Source organism: Tachysurus fulvidraco, chromosome 22, assembly GCF_022655615.1.
Source record: "Tachysurus fulvidraco isolate hzauxx_2018 chromosome 22, HZAU_PFXX_2.0, whole genome shotgun sequence".
In the NCBI taxonomy this organism is placed as follows: domain Eukaryota; kingdom Metazoa; phylum Chordata; class Actinopteri; order Siluriformes; family Bagridae; genus Tachysurus; species Tachysurus fulvidraco.
Window position 1 is genome coordinate 18,053,319 of NC_062539.1, and position 19,892 is coordinate 18,073,210.

The 19,892-nt window shown below is 38.8% G+C and overlaps 2 protein-coding genes across 2 annotated transcripts; both read right to left on the reverse strand.

The window, feature by feature from the left end:
* Positions 1–7,876: 7,876 nt before the first annotated feature.
* LOC113652864 (succinate receptor 1-like) lies at positions 7,877–9,938 on the reverse strand. The gene is made up of 2 exons (XM_047806595.1): positions 9,423–9,938; positions 7,877–8,911 (listed from the first exon to the last, which is right to left on the reverse strand). Exons 1-2 carry the CDS (start codon positions 9,462–9,464, stop codon positions 7,979–7,981), a joined length of 975 nt encoding a protein of 324 aa, XP_047662551.1. The 5' UTR covers positions 9,465–9,938; the 3' UTR covers positions 7,877–7,978.
* A 3,488-nt stretch (positions 9,939–13,426) lies between these two features.
* Positions 13,427–14,408, reverse strand: LOC125139914 (succinate receptor 1-like). Its single transcript, XM_047806052.1, has one exon. It carries the CDS (start codon positions 14,370–14,372, stop codon positions 13,494–13,496), a length of 879 nt encoding a protein of 292 aa, XP_047662008.1. The 5' UTR covers positions 14,373–14,408; the 3' UTR covers positions 13,427–13,493.
* Between the last annotated feature and the right edge of the window lie 5,484 nt (positions 14,409–19,892).

Here is a 19,892-nt window from a genome sequence, read left to right on the forward strand (position 1 = left end):
GTTGCCAGGGTAACCATCCATTCATCTGCCGCCTGGGCAGCATAACCTAAAATTCAGCCACTCAGACCTCTGCTCGATTTCCGTTCTCCACAGGCGCTTGGAGAAATCTCAATGAAACACACACGTGTCAGTCTTTCAAAGAGAAGTTCCAAGGTTTATTGTGTCAAACATGAATATATAGAGGAAGGACAGAATAAAAACAGTTATCATGAAGCAGGAAACCTCCCAGCTGCAGTATCATGTTTTTCATAACTTCTTTCATACAAAGCGTATTGTAGCAGAGCAGAGAGGCTAGGGAGAGGAGGTTATGCTAAGGTCAAGATATCTGTGTGTGTGTGTGTGTGTGTGTGTGTGTGTGTGTGTGTGTGTGTGTGTATGTGTGTGTATGAGAGAGAGAGAGAGAGAGAGAGAGAGAGTATGTGTGTGTATGTGATTGTGTGTAAGAAAAGAACATTGTGCTTTGTACAGAGAGTCTGCAACATTATCAGAAAAGATGAAGTATTTCTTACAATTATTCTCACAGGTGGTGAGGTAAAACTCCCTGAGATGATATGAGGAAGAAACCTTGAGAGGATCCAGCCTCAGAAGTGAACCTCATCCTCATCTGGGTGACACTAGACAGGAAATAATGTCCATGTAAATAATGTCCTTTCTACAGCAATTTATAATAGTGCAACTGAGAGCTCATAGAGGAACTAATGGGTCATCGTAAACTCACCACAGACCCAACACTAAAACCTTTCTGTCAAAGTCTTTAAATGATTGCTGATAAACACCAGACCATACAGCTGACTGACAAAACATTGGTTCAAAGAAGGCATTAAAGTCTCCAGGTGGAGACGGTCATTTCCTGTCAGGGTGACCACCAGGTGATGAGAGCTTGGGAGTGGCATGTACAGCTCAAAAAGAGAGAGAGAGAGAGAGAGAGAGAGAGAGAGAGATATTGTTAGGTATGATTGTAATCAGGTGATGGACAATGTAAATTATATGTAAAGTGCCGACAGAGACTCCATCTATGACAGCATCAATAAAAACCTAGAGCCAGAAGGTGAAACAGACATAAGGGCTTCCTGGGATGTAAAGTGTCCCACCACACCAGGGTGGTAAGGCGACAGCATTCAGACATCCCAGTGCACCAAACACTCTCTACGGCCATGAATTGAATTCTATTGCAATCCAAGATCTAACAGATGTAGTACTGCCCTTAAATACCTTAATGTACAATTACACAGGGTTATCAGATATAAATCTTATATAAGACTCAGTAACTAAAAGAGTGCATTTTTATGGCACTGACACATTTAGCATTTTCACCCTGATAGCCTCAAAACAGAGCATAAAGATGTAGAAAAATATTGGGTGGGTCACAAAAAAGGCACATGAATGACATTACTATGTGCAGGATGTCCATCTAAAACTGATGAATAGTCCAGAAGAAAACTGGTCTATAGCAGAATTAAAAGAATTACGACATTTTTTTTTTCAAGTACTGGTTGCTTCCTACAGGTACCTGTGCAAAAAGACTTTTTGGCAAACAGAACACTGACATCCCCAAATATAGATACCAGTACACAAGGTAAGTGCCTACACTTTAACCGGTATGACAAGATACCAAATCAGCACTTACCCGAATACTGATATCCCGGACGAGCCCCCAAAATTGTAAGGAATTCTCATCTGTCGCCAGGGTAACCATCCTTTCATCTGCCGCCTGGACAGCATGACCTAAAATTCTGCTGCTCAGACCTCTGCTCGATTTCCGTTCTCCACAGGCGCTTGGGGAAATCTCAATGAAACACACACGTGTCAGTCTTTCAAAGAGAAGTTCCAAGGTTTATTGTGTCAAACATGAATATATAGAGGAAGGACAAAAAGTGTGTGTGTGTGTGTGCGGAGCTTAATGCTAGTATCAGCAGAAGATACCTTGACTGTTATCAAGAAGCAGGAAACCTCCCAGCTGCAGTATCATGTTTTTCATAACTTCTTTCATACAAAGCGTATTGTAGCAGAGCAGAGAGGCTAGGGAGAGGGGGTTATGCTAAGGTCAAGATATCTGTGTGTGTGTGTGTGTGTGTGTGTATGTGTGTGTATGAGAGAGAGAGAGAGAGAGAGAGAGAGAGAGAGAGAGAGAGAGAGTATGTGTGTGTATGTGATTGTGTGTAAGAAAAGAACATTGTGCTTTGTACAGAGAGTCTGCAACATTATCAGAAAAGATGAAGTATTTCTTACAATTATTCTCACAGGTGGTGAGGTAAAACTCCCTGAGATGATATGAGGAAGAAACCTTGAGAGGATCCAGACTCAGAAGTGAACCTCATCCTCATCTGGGTGACACTAGACAGGAAATAATGTCCATGTAAATAATGTCCTTTCTACAGCAATTTATAATAGTGCAACTGAGAGCTCATAGAGGAACTAATGGGTCATCGTAAACTCACCACAGACCCAACACTAAAACCTTTCTGTCAAAGTCTTTAAATGATTGCTGATAAACACCAGACCATACAGCTGACTGACAAAACATTGGTTCAAAGAAGGCATTAAAGTCTCCAGGTGGAGACGGTCATTTCCTGTCAGGGTGACCACCAGGTGATGAGAGCTTGGGAGTGGCATGTACAGCTCAAAAAGAGAGAGAGAGAGAGAGAGAGAGAGAGAGAGAGAGAGAGAGAGAGAGAGATATTGTTAGGTATGATTGTAATCAGGTGATGGACAATGTAAATTATATGTAAAGTGCCGACAGAGACTCCATCTATGACAGCATCAATAAAAACCTAGAGCCAGAAGGTGAAACAGACATAAGGGCTTCCTGGGATGTAAAGTGTCCCACCACACCAGGGTGGTAAGGCGACAGCATTCAGACATCCCAGTGCACCAAACACTCTCTACGGCCATGAATTGAATTCTATTGCAATCCAAGATCTAACAGATGTAGTACTGCCCTTAAATACCTTAATGTACAATTACACAGGGTTATCAGATATAAATCTTATATAAGACTCAGTAACTAAAAGAGTGCATTTTTATGGCACTGACACATTTAGCATTTTCACCCTGATAGCCTCAAAACAGAGCATAAAGATGTAGAAAAATATTGGGTGGGTCACAAAAAAGGCACATGAATGACATTACTATGTGCAGGATGTCCATCTAAAACTGATGAATAGTCCAGAAGAAAACTGTTCTATAGCAGAATTAAACGAATTACGACATTTTTTTTTTCAAGTACTGGTTGCTTCCTACAGGTACCTGTGCAAAAAGACTTTTTGGCAAACAGAACACTGACATCCCCAAATATAGATACCAGTACACAAGGTAAGTGCCTACACTTTAACCGGTATGACAAGATACCAAATCAGCACTTACCCGAATACTGATATCCCGGACGAGCCCCCAAAATTGTAAGGAATTCTCATCTGTCGCCAGGGTAACCATCCTTTCATCTGCCGCCTGGACAGCATGACCTAAAATTCTGCTGCTCAGACCTCTGCTCGATTTCCGTTCTCCACAGGCGCTTGGGGAAATCTCAATGAAACACACACGTGTCAGTCTTTCAAAAAGAAGTTCCAAGGTTTATTGTGTCAAACATGAATATATAGAGGAAGGACAAAATAAAAACAGTTATCATGAAGCAGGAAACCTCCCAGCTGCAGTATCATGTTTTTCATAACTTCTTTCATACAAAGGGTATTGTAGCAGAGCAGAGAGGCTAGGGAGAGGGGGTTATGCTAAGGTTAGGATATCTGTGTGTGTGTGTGTGTGTGTGTGTGTGTGTGTGTGTGTGTGTGTGTGTGTATGAGAGTGTGTGAAAGAGAGAGAGAGAGAGAGAGAGAGAGAGAGAGAGAGAGAGAGAGAGAGTGAGAGTGTGTGTGTATGTGATTGTGTGTAAGAAAAGAACATTGTGCTTTGTACAGAAAGTCTGCAACATTAACAGAAAAGATGAAGTATTTCATACAATTATTCTCACAGGTGGTGAGGTAAAACTCCCTGAGATGATATGAGAAAGAAACCTTGAGAGGATCCAGACTCAGACGTGATCCTCATCTGGGTGACACTAGACAGGAAATAATGTCCATGTAAATAGTGTCCTTTCTACAGCAGTTTATAATAGTGCAACTGAGAGCTCATAGAGGAACTAATGGGTCATCGTAAACTCACCACAGACCCAACACTAAAACCTTTCTGTCAAAGTCTTTAAATGATTGCTGATAAACACCAGACCATACAGCTGACTGACAAAACATTGGTTCAAAGAAGGCATTAAAGTCTCCAGGCGGAGACGGTCATTTCCTGTCAGGGTGACCACCAGGTGACGAGAGCATGGGAGTGGCATGTATAGCTCAAAGAGAGAGAGAGAGAGAGAGAGAGAGAGAGAGAGAGAGAGAGAGAGAGAGAGAGATTGTTAGGTATGATTGTAATCAGGTGATGGACAATGTAAATTATATGTAAAGTGCAGACAGAGACTCCATCTACGACAGCATCAATAAAAGCCTAGAGCCAGAATGTGAAACAGACATAAGGGCTTCCTGGGATGTAAAGTGTCCCACCACACCAGGGTGGTAAGGCGACAGCATTCAATTGCTTCAAATAGCTTCTATTGCCCTCCAAGATCTAACAGATGTAGTACTGCTCTTAAATACCTTAATGTACAATTACACAGGGTTATCAGATATAAATCTTATATAAGACTCAGTAACTAAAAGAGTGCATTTTTATGGCACTGACACATTTAGCATTTTCACCCTGATAGCATCAAAACAGAGCATAAAGATGTAGGGTGGGTCACAAAAAAGGCACATGAATGACATTACTACAGTATGTGCAGGATGTCCATCTAAAACTGATGAATAGTCCATAAGAAAACTGGTCTATCGCAACATTAAAAGAATTACGACATTTTTTTTTCAAGTACTGGTTGCTTCCTACAGGTACCTGTGCAAACAGACTTTTGGGCAAACAGAAGACTTTTAATCAAAATACAACCAAAACACCAAATGTTTGCAATGTGTTTTGGTCTGATGAGAATGTTTCCTCGCCATAACACAAAAAAGCACCAAAAGAGCATCGTGTTCACATTGAAGCGTGGAGGTTTGTCGTGCTTTGAGCTGCTCTTGTTCAGCTTGAATTTGGGTTTTAAGCTGAGTGGAGGGGATAATGAATAGATCCAAATACAGGTCAGTTTTGGTGCAAAACTTTATGGTTTCTGCTAAAACTCCTAAGGAATTGGACTTTCAGCATGACAAGGTGAATGTGGTTTAGATGGAGTCTGCAGCGGGACTATGGTGGAATGGGCAATTAGCGAGGCGCACCTGTTGCTTATTTTTGTTGTTGTATATTAACAAGCTGTTTTCTCTCAGGACACATAGCATGAGATCAGCATGCTTATTAGAACATCGAACTTAATTGAACTATATGAATATAACAAGCAAACAGGGAAAGAGGATAAACAAAACTGAAAACATGAACAAAGAATCACAGGCAGGTTAGAAAGGTTAAGTGATATTAGATTAATAATTACAACTAGATAATGACATAATAGAGCGATAAAATAATGGCCAAACAAAGGTGGAGACAAAGAATCAAAATAAAATGCACAAAATTGAAAAGATCTGGAGTAGATCATAGAGTGGCTTTTCCCAACTTCTACCTCAACCCTGACTTGCTGAACAATCCCATCCAGCTTGTAGTAGTTTTACATGTCCATGTGCATGGACAGAGATAAGATGAACACTCCATCTCCACAAAACTCCACCCACCCCTTCAGAACATTGGATGAGTTTACCTAAAACTTTCCCCAAACTGACAAACCCATAGAGTGCCACGGTTAACCCAAAAACTAGAATGGGACCTCCCAAGTCTGTTTGAGCTGTGGAGACACTTCTGCACAGATGGATGGCTCCTGATCTCTGTGATCCAAATACCCTTCCCTATTCACAGAGCTGGCATAATGAGTGACAGTTAGTTAGTCAAGAAGATAAATATCAGGCACTATGGGACTAGAAAATGTACAAATCATCACAGCCTGATTCAAATCAAGGTAATGGAAATGTATTGGAAGGTAAAGGTGAGGTTTAGTAAGTCTATGAGGTTGTGAAGTTTTAAACTGAGATGAAGATGACCTGTTTAGACATCTTATAGTTTATGGAATGAAGTGATTCAACCTGGAGTTTTTTCCTGTCCATTTCATTAGAGTTATTCAAAAGACTGTAATGCTTTTGGTCAGGACAGCTTCAGCGATACTCATGTAGAAACCGCTAAGGCTCGCTGATAGCGTCTTCAAGAAGAAGAGAAATTGGTGTATTTTTTTTTTTTAGCAAAAAGTGAGGACCAACATTTAAGTATTTAAAACTGCACAATTGTTCAACTGGTGTTCTATTGATGTACTCTAAATCGGTACTTGTGTAAATTTTTCTTCCTAGAGGCTGTCTCTATTTCACCTTATCATTATTTGTGATAAGTGACTAAGAATCATATAACAATTGTGTGAGATCTATTTAAGTGAGCGGAGCAGTGCCAGTGGGCCTTTGTGAGGGTTAAACACGTGCAGTATAATGTGTTGGAGCGAGGCTGTACATCTGCTGGAAGCTCTGATTGTAGTAGTCTAAGTTCAGCATGGAGAAGAAGCGCTGATCAGACCACATACCTCTGCTGTGGCTCCACCGCATGAATACTTGGATCACTTGTCAGAATCTGGCATTACATTAAAGTTCACTGTGAGCACAGAAGCTGAATTTCTATCAGTTCAGGGAGGAGTCAGTTACCGACTGAGAGGCTACCTAATCTGTGTGTGGCAGGTGGGGGTGTGGTTTAGGTATTCATCAGCAGGAGTATGGGGAAATGGGCAATTAATGTTGCACACCTGTTGCATATGTTTGTTAGCTTATTTTTAGTTGTTTTGTTCTCTCTCTCTCTCTCTCTCTCTCTCTCTCTCTCTCTCTCTCTCTCTCGGGTAGGAGGGTAGTAAAGAAAGTTAAGGTAAGGGTTAGAGTAAGGTTAGATTTCAATCTGAGACAAGCTGTGTAAAACATTATTATTTGGAAATAAAAATAATTAAATAAAAATGCATATTAGAAATAATATGATAGAAATATGATAATAATATTACTATTGTAATGACAAGGCCAGTTCTATTGATTTTGCTATATGCTGAAAACATATGGTTTTGAGACCAAAAGATGGAGACTATTGTCCAAAATGTTATATTTCAATTCTTGATATTTAATGTTGGATGTTAGAACATGGCATGATGTTTATGAACCCATAAATATTACAAGTGATCAATAATATTGGAACATGTGATGACTAAAAGGAGTTACTTGGTTCCTAGATGTGCTCAATTACATTGACTCGAAAACTCTATATGATTATTCCTGGTTTGAGCTCGGGGTTTCGCATGTGACGACTTTATGTGTTGTTAAAGAGGATGAACCAACATGAAGCGCTGAAAGAAACTGAGGAGCTGAGGATGATTTCATTTTCTTTGGAAAAATGGAAATGGAAGCTCACATTTTTTCTTTCCTGATATTCATCATTTTAACTCCAAAGGTTTTATATAGTAAAAAAAAACTGACATTGTCATTACAATACTTTCACGGTAAACTGTCAATCAACACCATTTACAATATTGTACTAAATGTTAATATTAATATATAAATGCATTTTAATATACACAACATTTAATGTAGCCATATTCAATTGTATTAGAAGTTTACTTTTTATTATTAGTCTATATTAGCTTATATCTTTGTTATGCATATTTATTTATAATTGCTTGATAGTAAATATATTCAAATAAACAAATGAAATACAATCATGTTCAAGAAACTGTTTTATTAGTATTCAGAATTATTAGAATTATTCAGTAGTTGCATCAGGCGTTTAGTGAAATAATAGCGCCCTCTACTGGCACGTCAGCAAAAAACTCTGTACAGCACAGTATTGGAGAGCAAAGCAATTATAATAAGTGCTGTCTTTGTCTGGGTCAGACTTGTTTCATTATCATACTTTTAATCTGCCTCCATTTGGCCTGCAGAGCTTCTTTAAAACTGTCTGTCATGAGGAAGTAAAACACAGGGTTGATGGCACTCTGTGCAAATCCAATTGGCCGTGTCACTATGTAAGCCCCGTTGATGTAGTCTACAACACACTGTGACAAATTTAATTCAGGAAGCCGAGACACAATACGGACAATCCTCATGACATGGAGAGGTGTGTAGAGCACCAGGAACATGATTGCTGCAGACCTCACAACCCTTACTGGCCTTTGGAATGATGTCCCACACATCTCCTCTCTTTTAATGAGAACAGAAACCATCTTTTGTGATGACAGAAACAAACCTATAAGGGGAATCACATATCCACTTATAGTGAGAATTATGCTGTACATCAGAATAACTTGGGGATTTCCCAGACTCGCAAAATCACGACACACTGTCCAGTTATTTTGCTCCAAGTCTGTGATAATGAAGACGATGAGAGGAGAGATTTGAACAGTCACCCAGATCCAGTTCAGGATGGTGATGCACAGCGAGGCCTTGAGAGTCAACAGGATGTGTTGTCGATGTGGGTGACATATCAGTAAGAACCGGTCCACACTTACCCACATCATGAAAAGGATGCTGGAGTACAGGTTCACATGGAGGATATAACGATTTATCATGCAGAGTGCAGTATTGAATTTCTTCAGGTTGTGAGCGTAGTTATAGGACAGCTCAGGTAAAGTGCACAGGAAGACGAGGTCAGACACAGACAGGTTAAACAGGTACACGTTAGTGGACTTCCAAGCAGGGAGGCAAAAGATATAGCCTAGGACCACCACTAGGTTTCCGATGAAGCCGATGGTAAATTCCAGACCGTACATTGGTGAGAGGTAATATTTCTCCAACAGTGGACTCAAGACACTGGAACAGTTTTCCTGCATGAAGATTATTTTACATATAATCACACAATAGGTATTATTTGGGTGTATATTGGTATTTAAATCTACACCAGCTAAGATGTGCCATATTCAATACTCGATATCATGACCTCCTATAGACGCATTTTTTAAAAAGGTTTTGTTGTGACAAATGAGGATCTCAAAATAATTCTATTATTTGTATTCTAAATTCATGAAAAGCTGCTTTTACAAATAAAATTTGTAGTGCATATGTTAGGTATCTGAATACCTGTAAATGTGATATTTTAATAATAATAATATATTAATAATTATTTATTTATTCCTTAAAAAATAGGACATATAAAGGAAATGTAAAGAAATATATAATCTATATTATGCATAATTATTGAAATACAGAATGAACAGATTAAGCTTTATTTACAAAAACATTTCCCTATACATTATTTTATATATAAAAATATAATCTAATGGCAATATTTAACACTAACTTGTTAATACATGTTTATAATATTTTAAGCATTCTTACCATTATGCTGGTTAGTCTTTTGGCTTTGGGAGAACAATTCATGCACTAGCCTTGGAAAAGTTTATTGTGTTCTTCAGAAAGGTCTCACATACATGTCTGAAAACGTTGTGCATAAAATCCCCAAGCATAGACATTAATAGCAAATGTGTGTATGTATAAAAGTACACAAGTCTATTTCTAATACCATCCTCCACACCCTCAACCACAAGTTGAGATAGTTGTCATATCCACTAACATGTTTCTTTAACTCATGGTTCACCATCCATATTTGTCACAGTACCAGTGGTGCAGCTCTAAACAAAGCATAGTTGGCAACTAAATGAAAAGAGAAACTAGACTTAACACCATCATTACTATTATAACACGATTATCCCTCAAATATCATGTTTTTTTGCACATACATTCACAATATGTCAGCTCTCAGACTTATCATCATCATAATCATAAAAATGTGGTATCCATTCAAGAGTCAGCTACTCCAGTATATCTGATCAATTTTCCTCATTCATTAACCAATTTTCCTCATTCATTAAAGAACACAACAATGGTGTTGCACAATATGTCAGAATCAGAATCAAATAATGTCCACCAGTTTTCTGTGATTCCTGATTTGTCCTTGGCACATGCACCCCAAGTGGACGTTTCATGAGGAATAACATCAGTCTGTTCTAGAACTTATCTGTTATAAGATCTAATTATTGACAATTGAGTAGTCCCCTTACCCATACCTTCCTAGTCATTAGATACCCACATGCTCCCCTCATGCTCATTTTCCCCTGGCTCCAGAAACAAAATCCAAACATAGACTGGAATAATGACCAAGTTCTCAACTGGGGCACCCACTACACCTTTCAATACCTCCATCCAGCCCTGGTTACTGATAAGCCCCTTTTTGATCTCGCTGCCATTCCCACATTTTACCACAACCTGGGTCTAGCCTTCAGCAAAGATTGAGCAACTTCCTTGCATCCACATAGGCTCTACAACTGTGTCATTGTTCCTCTGTCAAGGACCAATCTCTCTGCCTGGACGTCCAGAGAAGAATTAAACAAGCCAGCTCCGATCTGCCGATTCCTAACAGCTGGAAGAGGGAGGGTTATTTTTTCTGGTCCACCTTCAAGCACAGATTCATCAATTGTGTCATGGTTCCTTCATTGTTCCATTATCCCAGAGCTCCAAGCATGCTTTCTTTCCTCCATCAGAGTATCAGGTGGCCATAACTCAGAAAGGATGTCTGAGAATTTGTCCCCTTCCGCTGGGCATACTACCGTTCTTTCTGTGGTGGATCGCTTTTCCAAAATGGCTCACTTCATCTCCCTGCCCAACTTAGCATCGGGCCAAGGAAACAGCTCTGATCCTTAGCATGTTTTTTGACCTCGGCCCTCAGTTCACTTCTATATTTGGGAAAAGCGAATTCCTGCCAGTGCCTTAACCAAGAGCTGAAAAGTGGACTCTGCATCCTGTGTACCGGAGAACCCATATCCTGGGAGTCCCACCCGGTGTGACTGGCAAATGCTCATTACTCCCTTCTGTAGGCTGCCACTGGTCTCTCGCTGTTCCATGCTGTGCATGGGTATCAACCACCACTATTCACCACTCATCAGTTGGAGGCCTCAGTCACCTCTGCCCTAGCCCTCCTCAAGCATTGCTGACTGAATTGGAGCGGATCCTCTACCACATTACTCTGTTTACATACTGTGTTACCATGTTATGTGTTCTGTTTAGACATCTAGCCTTCATTCAAGTTCCTGTTAGCCTGGATTTGATGCTGCCTGTTACCAGTCTGTCTGCCCTGAATTTGTCCTGCCTGGTTTTGACCCTGCCTGTTTCGTAAGGCAAGACGTAAGGCAAATAGACAAAAGAAAATAGATGTAAAAATACTAAGGGTTGAAGAGTTGACAGACTTAAATATGAGTGACTAAAAGAAGACAACGAGGGATCAGACGCTGTACCTAGACAGCTGGAAGAAGATTCCAAAAGAAAGGAAGATTATAATGCGTTTTAAAAGTTTTATTTTCAGAAGTTCAGGAGAACTCTGAATCGCTTTCCTTTTTTTATGTTCATGTATTCTATAATAGCATTGATAAGATTAATATTGCTTATTTTGATGGTAAACTTAGATGTATATGTTTCTTGCAGTGAAATCTTAAAGGCCCACTGTGACATTTACTCGCATCAAGATTCGCTTATACACTAGCATTCGTGGGTGACATCTGCAAATGAAGTGTTTCAGCTCTGAGAAGGTGTCAGTCATATGTAACCACAGCTTTGCAGATGCAGGAAGTAAACTGAAACCATATAACCATATATAGAATTGTCGACGAGAAATGTCTAGAGGATGAAATTTGATATTGGATGTCGAAAAAGCCCAAGGTGGCCGGACTCGACAGGGAAATCCAACTTGCAATAGCAATGTTACAAAGTGTTTATAAGGCCAATGAAATGTCATCTCAAGCAGTTCAAGCAGTAAAGATTAAGTTTAAAGCTAGACAATGAAGAACAAATGAAATGTTTTCTCATGTTTGTTTTTTTATTTTCATTTACTCAGAAGACTTGTGGATATGAGGCTATATTATATTTTATAATAGTGTTCATGTCTATTGTTATTATTGTGAAAACTCTTGCTTTCATATTGTGTTTTTCATGATTTTGGATTTATAAAGGGATATTTATCCATTTTTATTATTTTATTTATTAGATCTATCTATCTATCTATCTATCTATCTATCTATCTATCTATCTATCTATCTATCTATCATGTGAAATGTCATGTGACAGCAGGGTTAACAAAGTCAACACCAGAACATGTGTCTTTTTAGATTTTAATATACATAAGATATATACAAGATTTTCTTAATTCCAATTGTATTAAACATTATAAAATTATTCTAATGTTTATTCGTATGTTCCAATTTTGGTTATTATTAATGCTTATTACTTAGCTGTGCAGGATTTCACTTTAAATAAGACATAGTCTTATGAAGGGTATGGAAAACACAAGATGTTCAAGAAGCTCCGGTTTTTATTCAGAATTATGATGTTGTTTATTATTATTATAATTATTCAGCAGGATAATAGTAATTTACAGCTAAAACAATAGCTCCCCCTGCAGGTCCATACCTGCAAATAACTCTATTTTACATTTCAACATTTATCTTTGACTATTTGTAAGTACCAAGTTTAAAATAAGTTACAGTTGATTGCATATAGTGATATATAATGAATATAATCACAAGACAAAATGTTTTCACCAAATATCACTTGTTGGATTGTAAACTCTAAACGAATGTCACTATTATATTAAAGGAATATGTTGAAGTAAAACTAAACACAGCTCAGAGACCTTCACACAAGAAATGTGTTATGACTGATTAACTACATTTCGGTGTACACGGTAAAATGTATATACACTCACTAGTCACTTTGATAGGAACACCTTTACAGTTATCCAGTATGATGATGATGCAGCTATGGATATAAAGCTGCAATAGTGTTTATGTCAAACTGAGGGGAAATGTGATCTCGCTGTGTTTGACTGTGGTACTTAACAGCAGATGGGCTGGCATGAAAGTTTCAGAAACTGCTGATGTCCTGGGAATTTCACTCAAAACAGTTTACACAGAATAATGCAAATGAATGAAACACATGTAGATTTGCGCAGAAACACCTTGCTGAGAAAGTCTGAGCTCATGGCTAAATCAAATAGCCATATTTTACAAGTGAGGTGGAGTAGATGGGCTACAACAGCACAAGACCACATGGGGATTCTGAAGTAAAACTTTGAAACGACAGAAAAACATTTTAACAACATACACGCACATACATACTCAAATATATATCAATAAATTGACCTGCAATAAATTTTCAAAATGGTCACTTTAAAAAATAGTTTTATAGGTAATTAATGACACTTGTAAAATTGAGTCCAGGGCATACTGAAAATGTGTTCGGCACTTTACTAAGTCACTTTCTTTTGTTTCTGGCTACATTTGTCATTTATTTGTATATAAATATAAGATTTAAATGCAAGGCAATAATTATCAGTGCTGACTTTGTCTGGGTCAGACTCGTTTATGACGGTCTCAGTATCATCCTTTTAATCTGCCTCCACTTTTCCTGCAGCACTTCTTTAAAACTGTCTGTCATGAGGAAGTAAAACACAGGGTTGATGGCACTGTGAGCGAATCCAAATGGCCGTGTCACTATGAAAGCCCCATTGATGTAGTCTAAAACACACAATGACAAATTTAATTCAGGAAGCCGTGATGCAAAACGCACAATCCTCATGACATGGAGAGGTGTGTAGAGCAACAGGAACATGATAGTTGCGATCCGCACGATTCTTACTGGCCTTTGAAAAGACTTGCCACGCAATTCCTGTCTTTTCACTAGTACAGAAACCATCTTGTTTGATGACTGAAACAAAGCCACCAGTGGCATCACATATCCAGTTATAGTGAGAATTATGCTGTAGATCAGAATAACTCGGGGAACTCCCAGGCTCCCAAAATCACGACACACTGTCCAGCCATTTTGCTCCAAGTCCTGGATGATGAAGACGATGAGAGGAGAAATTTGAGCAGTCACCCAGATCCAGTTCAGGATGCTGATGATTAATGCAGCCTTGAGAGTCAACAGGATGTGTTCTCGCTGTGGGTGACACATCAATAAAAACCGGTCCACACTTACCCACATCATGAAAAGGATGCTGGAGTACAGGTTCACATTGAGAATGTAGCGATTAACTACACATAGTGATGAATTGAATTTTTTCAGGTTGTAAGCGTAGTTATAGGACAGCTCAGGTAAAGTGCACAGGAAGATGAGGTCAGACACAGACAGGTTAAACAGGTACACGTTAGTGGACTTCCAAGCAGGGAGGCAAAAGATGTAGCCTAGGACCACCACTAGGTTTCCGATGAAGCCGATGGCAAATTCCAGACCGTACATTGGTGAGAGGTAATATTTCTCCAACAGTGGAGTGACGACACTGGAACAGTTTTCCTGAATGAAGAATATTTTACATATAATTACTGCACATATATAGATGCTCTATTTTCATGCAAATGCAAACATAATTTGCAGGTTAACAGTGGTGTGGGTTTTTATTTCTGTTTTTTCGGTTGGTCGTTGTTGGTATTTTTTTTTGCCATTTTCAAGCTTAAGCTCTCGTTCTATTTAAGTGATTATAAATGATTACTATTATAGATATTAAATGATCTAATGCAATTTGCATTTCAGTATAAGTAGACTACTGTCTCTAAACAGTCTATTATAAGAGCAAGTTTGTTGTGGCTGCTAAATGGCAAATCCTTCCATAATGTTTTTAGAAAAATGTTCTGCATACACGCACTATTATAGAAAATAAAAGGAGTTCATTTGATTAGACACGTTTAGCCCTTCTTTACATTTGCACCATGTTAACACCTGCACCAACGCTCATGCAAACACTTATTCTTTGTGTTCGCAACTTAGCCATGAAAATAAAGACCAGAATTCTCTACGGTATGAAGATGTACACTGAGATTATACCTATGCATGAGCTAATGTCACACAGGGGATTCTCATCACATTAATGAGACTTATTTAAAGCAATTCTTTTTGCATGAAGCCTAATGGCCTATTATGCTTGTTTATAAAGTAAAGGTTTTAAAGGCCAGGTTTATTACCACTAAAACATTAGTACCTTATTTTACATTATAGACTGTACACAATATAAATTAGTATAAACATGAACATAATTTACCTACACTCTGAGAAACTGAGAAACCAGTTTTAAATCCTATAAAATAGTTTTTCCGTACCAGAAATATTTCCCTTTATTTTTGTGGAAAAAAAGAACCTTTAAATATCTAATAAAACCTCAAGGAATCCCTAAAGAACTGAGGAAAATGTTAAGTATTGAAAAATAAATTTGCAACCAAACAATGTCGAGAGTGAATTTATATAAAATCAAGCTAATTTATAGGTAAAATGTATGTAAGTTATACATGAATAAATTTTTTAGAATAAACTAATCTTTATTCTCTTACAGTATGTAGTATTTGTGCTTAACCACTTTTCTTGCTAAAGATTAAATAAAAAAATGCTGAAAATATAACAACCGTATCAATGCTTTTGAATAATGAGTAGATGTACTCATTAATTAAAATGTATACACATTATCTAGTACAAATCTATATGTATTATCTAGTTTCTGCCTCAAAGCATGTATATTTGAAGCGTTCTTACCATTACGCTGTTTGTTCTGCTGGCTTTGGGAGACTGAACTCAGCTTTTCAGGGCTCTTTATTCCCAAAATCTCAGCACCACCCATTTGTAGCACATCGTCATTAAGTGTAAAATGTACACTGTATTTATTTGGTATTTTTTCTAACCTGAGATCTGATGCAATGACACACTGATGCAACCTGATGCAACGATCACTTTGCTGTTTTTCTTCTTTCTTTCTCTGCCTCTGTCTTTCATTGCTGTCGATTTGTTATTGTCATTTCTGCAATCTGTGTAATTGTGCAAATAAAGAGTTTAAGTTTTTTTAACGCAACCTGAATCGGTTTGTAGAAGCTTTTTGCAAATGTCCTTTACAGTAAGGTTTTATTTCAGCTGTACAGTGGTGAAGCATTGCAAGCAGAAACACCTGAAGTGAACTCGCATATGCAAAATGAGTTAAATGTCTCAATGAACCCTGATAGTAGTTTATGCCAGTTTAATTGCTAACGCTCTTCAGCTCAAGGTTTTTACTATATTGAACACAAGTTGTTTTGTGTTTACTGTTCAGTTTCCTGAAAGTTAATCAGGTTTTAGTATCAGAGAGTCAGCAATCACCAGATGGGTCATTAGCCTGTCTGGTGTAGAGTAACTATCATTAAAATTTTGTTTCAGAGCAGCTTTGTTGTCCTCACTCATCATTGAATCTTGGGTGCCCAAAACCCTGCCAATGGATCATGTTTTATTCCTCCTCAATCGCCTACTGTTAAGTACTAACCACAAATGAAAAGCCTTACCATGTTGTATACGATCTAACCCAGTGGTCTGGACAATAATGATTTGTCATTCAGGTCTTCATGCTTGCTTACTTATGCATTTATCAAGCTAACACTAAGAACCTGTTGGCTTACAGTGTAATATATCACATGCCTTCAAAATCAATGTTTCTTTATCTTTGAGAAGTCATAATGCTTTGGCTCATCAGTATATAACTGTAAATCTATTTATCACCAAATATTATACCCATATGTAAAAAAGTAATTGCCCTTTAAATTGAATAACAGTTTGTACCAGCTTTTGCAGCAACATCTGCATCCAAATGCTTCCTGTAGCTGGAGACCTGTCTTTCACACCGCTGTGGAGGAATTTTGGCCCACTCTTCTTAGCATAATTGCTCCCATGGTGTCTAATTGAGGATGATTCCTCCACAGGAAATCTGCCAAAGCCATCTGCAGGCCTTGTATGAAGACTCTAACTTAAATGGTTGAAGTGCCAGATACCAATGTTGATTCCACATATTGGCATCTTTCATGGACTGGCATGCTTCAAGGAGTGGGACATGGTCAAAACAGAGGGTGAAAGCTCGTCCAAGCAGGTATTATATGAGGGTGAGGTCTGCTTACTTGTTGTTGTTGTTGTTGTTGCCAGTTGGCCAGCCACCCCAGATATACTATTGCATCCTCTCCCTCTTATAGATCCCTTTTAAAAGCTTCCCTTTAAAATAATTGCCCTGCGTCTCATCGGGCCATCGGTCTGGTCAGAATAAGCATCTTAATTCATATCAATTCTTATTGACTATCTTGAAGCAGACATCCTGAATTTGGTTCTTCTGAGAATGCCCCAATTTTCTTCCAAAGAGACCATAATTTACTGATTATTTTCAGGAAATAAAGCAATTCTCACCAGTATTTATTGTTACTAAACAGACTTTAATAAATGCTTAAGGACATGAATTGTAAGTTTACATTTGGAATTCAGGTTACTTAAATCAGGACAATCTGTTACAGGAATGGTAACAGGTGGTCTATAAAATCCATTCACATTACAGTCAGTTTCACCTTGGAAATAAAGACCTCATATTGCTTCCCACCACTAGATTGAAATTTCCTGCCAAGTCTCAACCTTTGAGGAGCGCAGTGAGCGGAAGATGTGACATACATTTAAGTACGGTGACTCATACTCAGAATTCGCTCTTTGCATTTGACCCATTCAAAGTGCACACACACAGCAGTGAACACACACACCGTGAACACACACCCGGAGCACTGGGCAGCCATTTATGCTGCGGTGCCCAGGGAGCACTTGGGGGGGGTTCGGTGCCTTGTTCAAGGGCACCTCAGTCGTGGCCGGCCCGAGACTCGAACCCACAACCTTAGGATTACGAGTCAGACTCTCTAACCATTAGGCCACGACTTGCCCCTTAAGGGTAAAGTATGGCAGATATACCACCTTAACCTCCGTAGACAATGGGACAATGGAAGGAGGTAGAACTCTGGCAACAACAGTAGCAGAGATCAATAATTTTTGGTTAAGGTATCCAAAAACAGCTGATCCCACATAGTCCCTGTTGAAGAAAATCTCTCTTAATTTGACCCTGGATATGAAAAAGTGATATTGGTACTGAAGTAAAGTATTTCTCTAGGCCCTTGGTTTGACACCAATTTGTCACACTTCCTGATGGCAGATGTTTTGGCAACTGATGGATTGTGTTATAGTTGGTCCTATAACACCACATGTGGTCCTAAAGAGTTCGCAGGTCACATGGTGAACCCAGCTAAATGTGTTAATGAATGGGTGGATTCATTTGGATGCAGATGCGCCCCAAATAAATGAGACTGCTTCAAATGCAGCCTTCCCAAACCCCACAACAAAAATAAGGGGAGGTAGTTCCTAGGAATAATGGGATATTGTCACAGGTTTGTGCCTAATTCGCTGGGACTTCACCAGCACACTGTCTGATCTCATTAAATCACATCCACTCTATTGGTCAGAGCAGTAGCAGGACCATGGACCTCTGGCCTCTGATTCACTTTCTAACTTTCCCCATTTTTTGTGGTGGAAAACAGACTGACCTGTAAGACAGAGGGCTGGCAGATGTTTTGTCCCACATGATGAAGAATGCCAAAGTAACTGTTCAGTCACTTGTTGCTAGCATCAATGTGGTCTGCAGTCTGGGGCCAGGACAGTAGTGCCTAACTTCTTCCCCTAACAGAGAAGACAGTCAGAGTCCAGACAGTTCCACGACCTGCGTCAGGCATTTAGGTTACTATGGCAGGTGGGGGTGTAGTTTGGGGGATTGGGAGTATAGGGAAATGGGCAATTAATGTGGCACACCTGTTGCTTATTTATGTTAGCTTATATTAAGATGTTCAAACTCGCTCACTCTCACCCCTCTGAGCTGGGCTGGTTTGTGTGTGTATCAGAGCATGAGTTAAATGAAGCCATAAGCAGCCTAGTCATGTAATAGGAAAAGATGTGCGACATTTTCATGCCATGGAACAAAGGTGATTGAATGTTGGCTTTATGTTTTTAAATATAATTTGCTATTAATTCTGTCATATGTCAAGAGCAATTCTGGCAAGGAAAGGATGCGACCCCTTCACAAGCCCAGCCCATTGGTGGTGTCCCACTATGGCTAGACTTTCCAAAAAAGTCAGTAAATATCATAAAGTTTAATTTGTCAGGTTTATTTCAAAAAGCTTTAAAATGCTGTAAGACTGTGATGGAATTTTACATTCATTTTCTATGCTGTTAACACCGTTTGACTTTTTGTGATGACTTTTTAAGTTTTACTAAAAGAGCACACCAGTATTGTGTCTGAATCCATAAAGGTCCACAAAATAAAAGGTTTCACGACAATGGCTGGTTTAGGAGTTACATACTGTATATCTTGGAGCAGAAAAACAAAATGGGTAAAGATTTTGCTTTTCCAAAGCCTGGCAGTGTTAGTCTGTAAAACCTGTTTTTAGATTTATTTGTGAATACCTTGCTTTAGTATTATTAGTTCTTCATAACAGCTGACCTTTTTAATTGTCTCACTGTTACACGCTTGCAGTCTCAAAAAGGTATATCCCCGCACCCCCATAGTCGTATGGTAGATCGGTCCCACAGAAGGTGATGTGATGGTGATTTTCATGGTTGTCGTCACAGTAGACATGGGTGACTTGTTTCTCTATTGTAGGGAGAATGGTTATCAAAATTACATAACATACAATCATGCTCTGTTGCTCTGTGTTGCCAAGCCGTCAGCTCAGCCTTTCGCCAAATCATTTTCCCATCATATGAATGTATAATCAGTATCATTTATCCTGAAAATGATAAGGTACAAGCAAGGGCGTCGATTTGGGTAGGGACGGTAGGGACATGTCCCTACCAATATCCAGGGAACACTCAATTGTCCGTAGCAATAATTCGACCAAGCCTATGTATATTTATACATAACCACTGATATCCGTCTGTGTCATGTGCTTTTTTACTTATTTC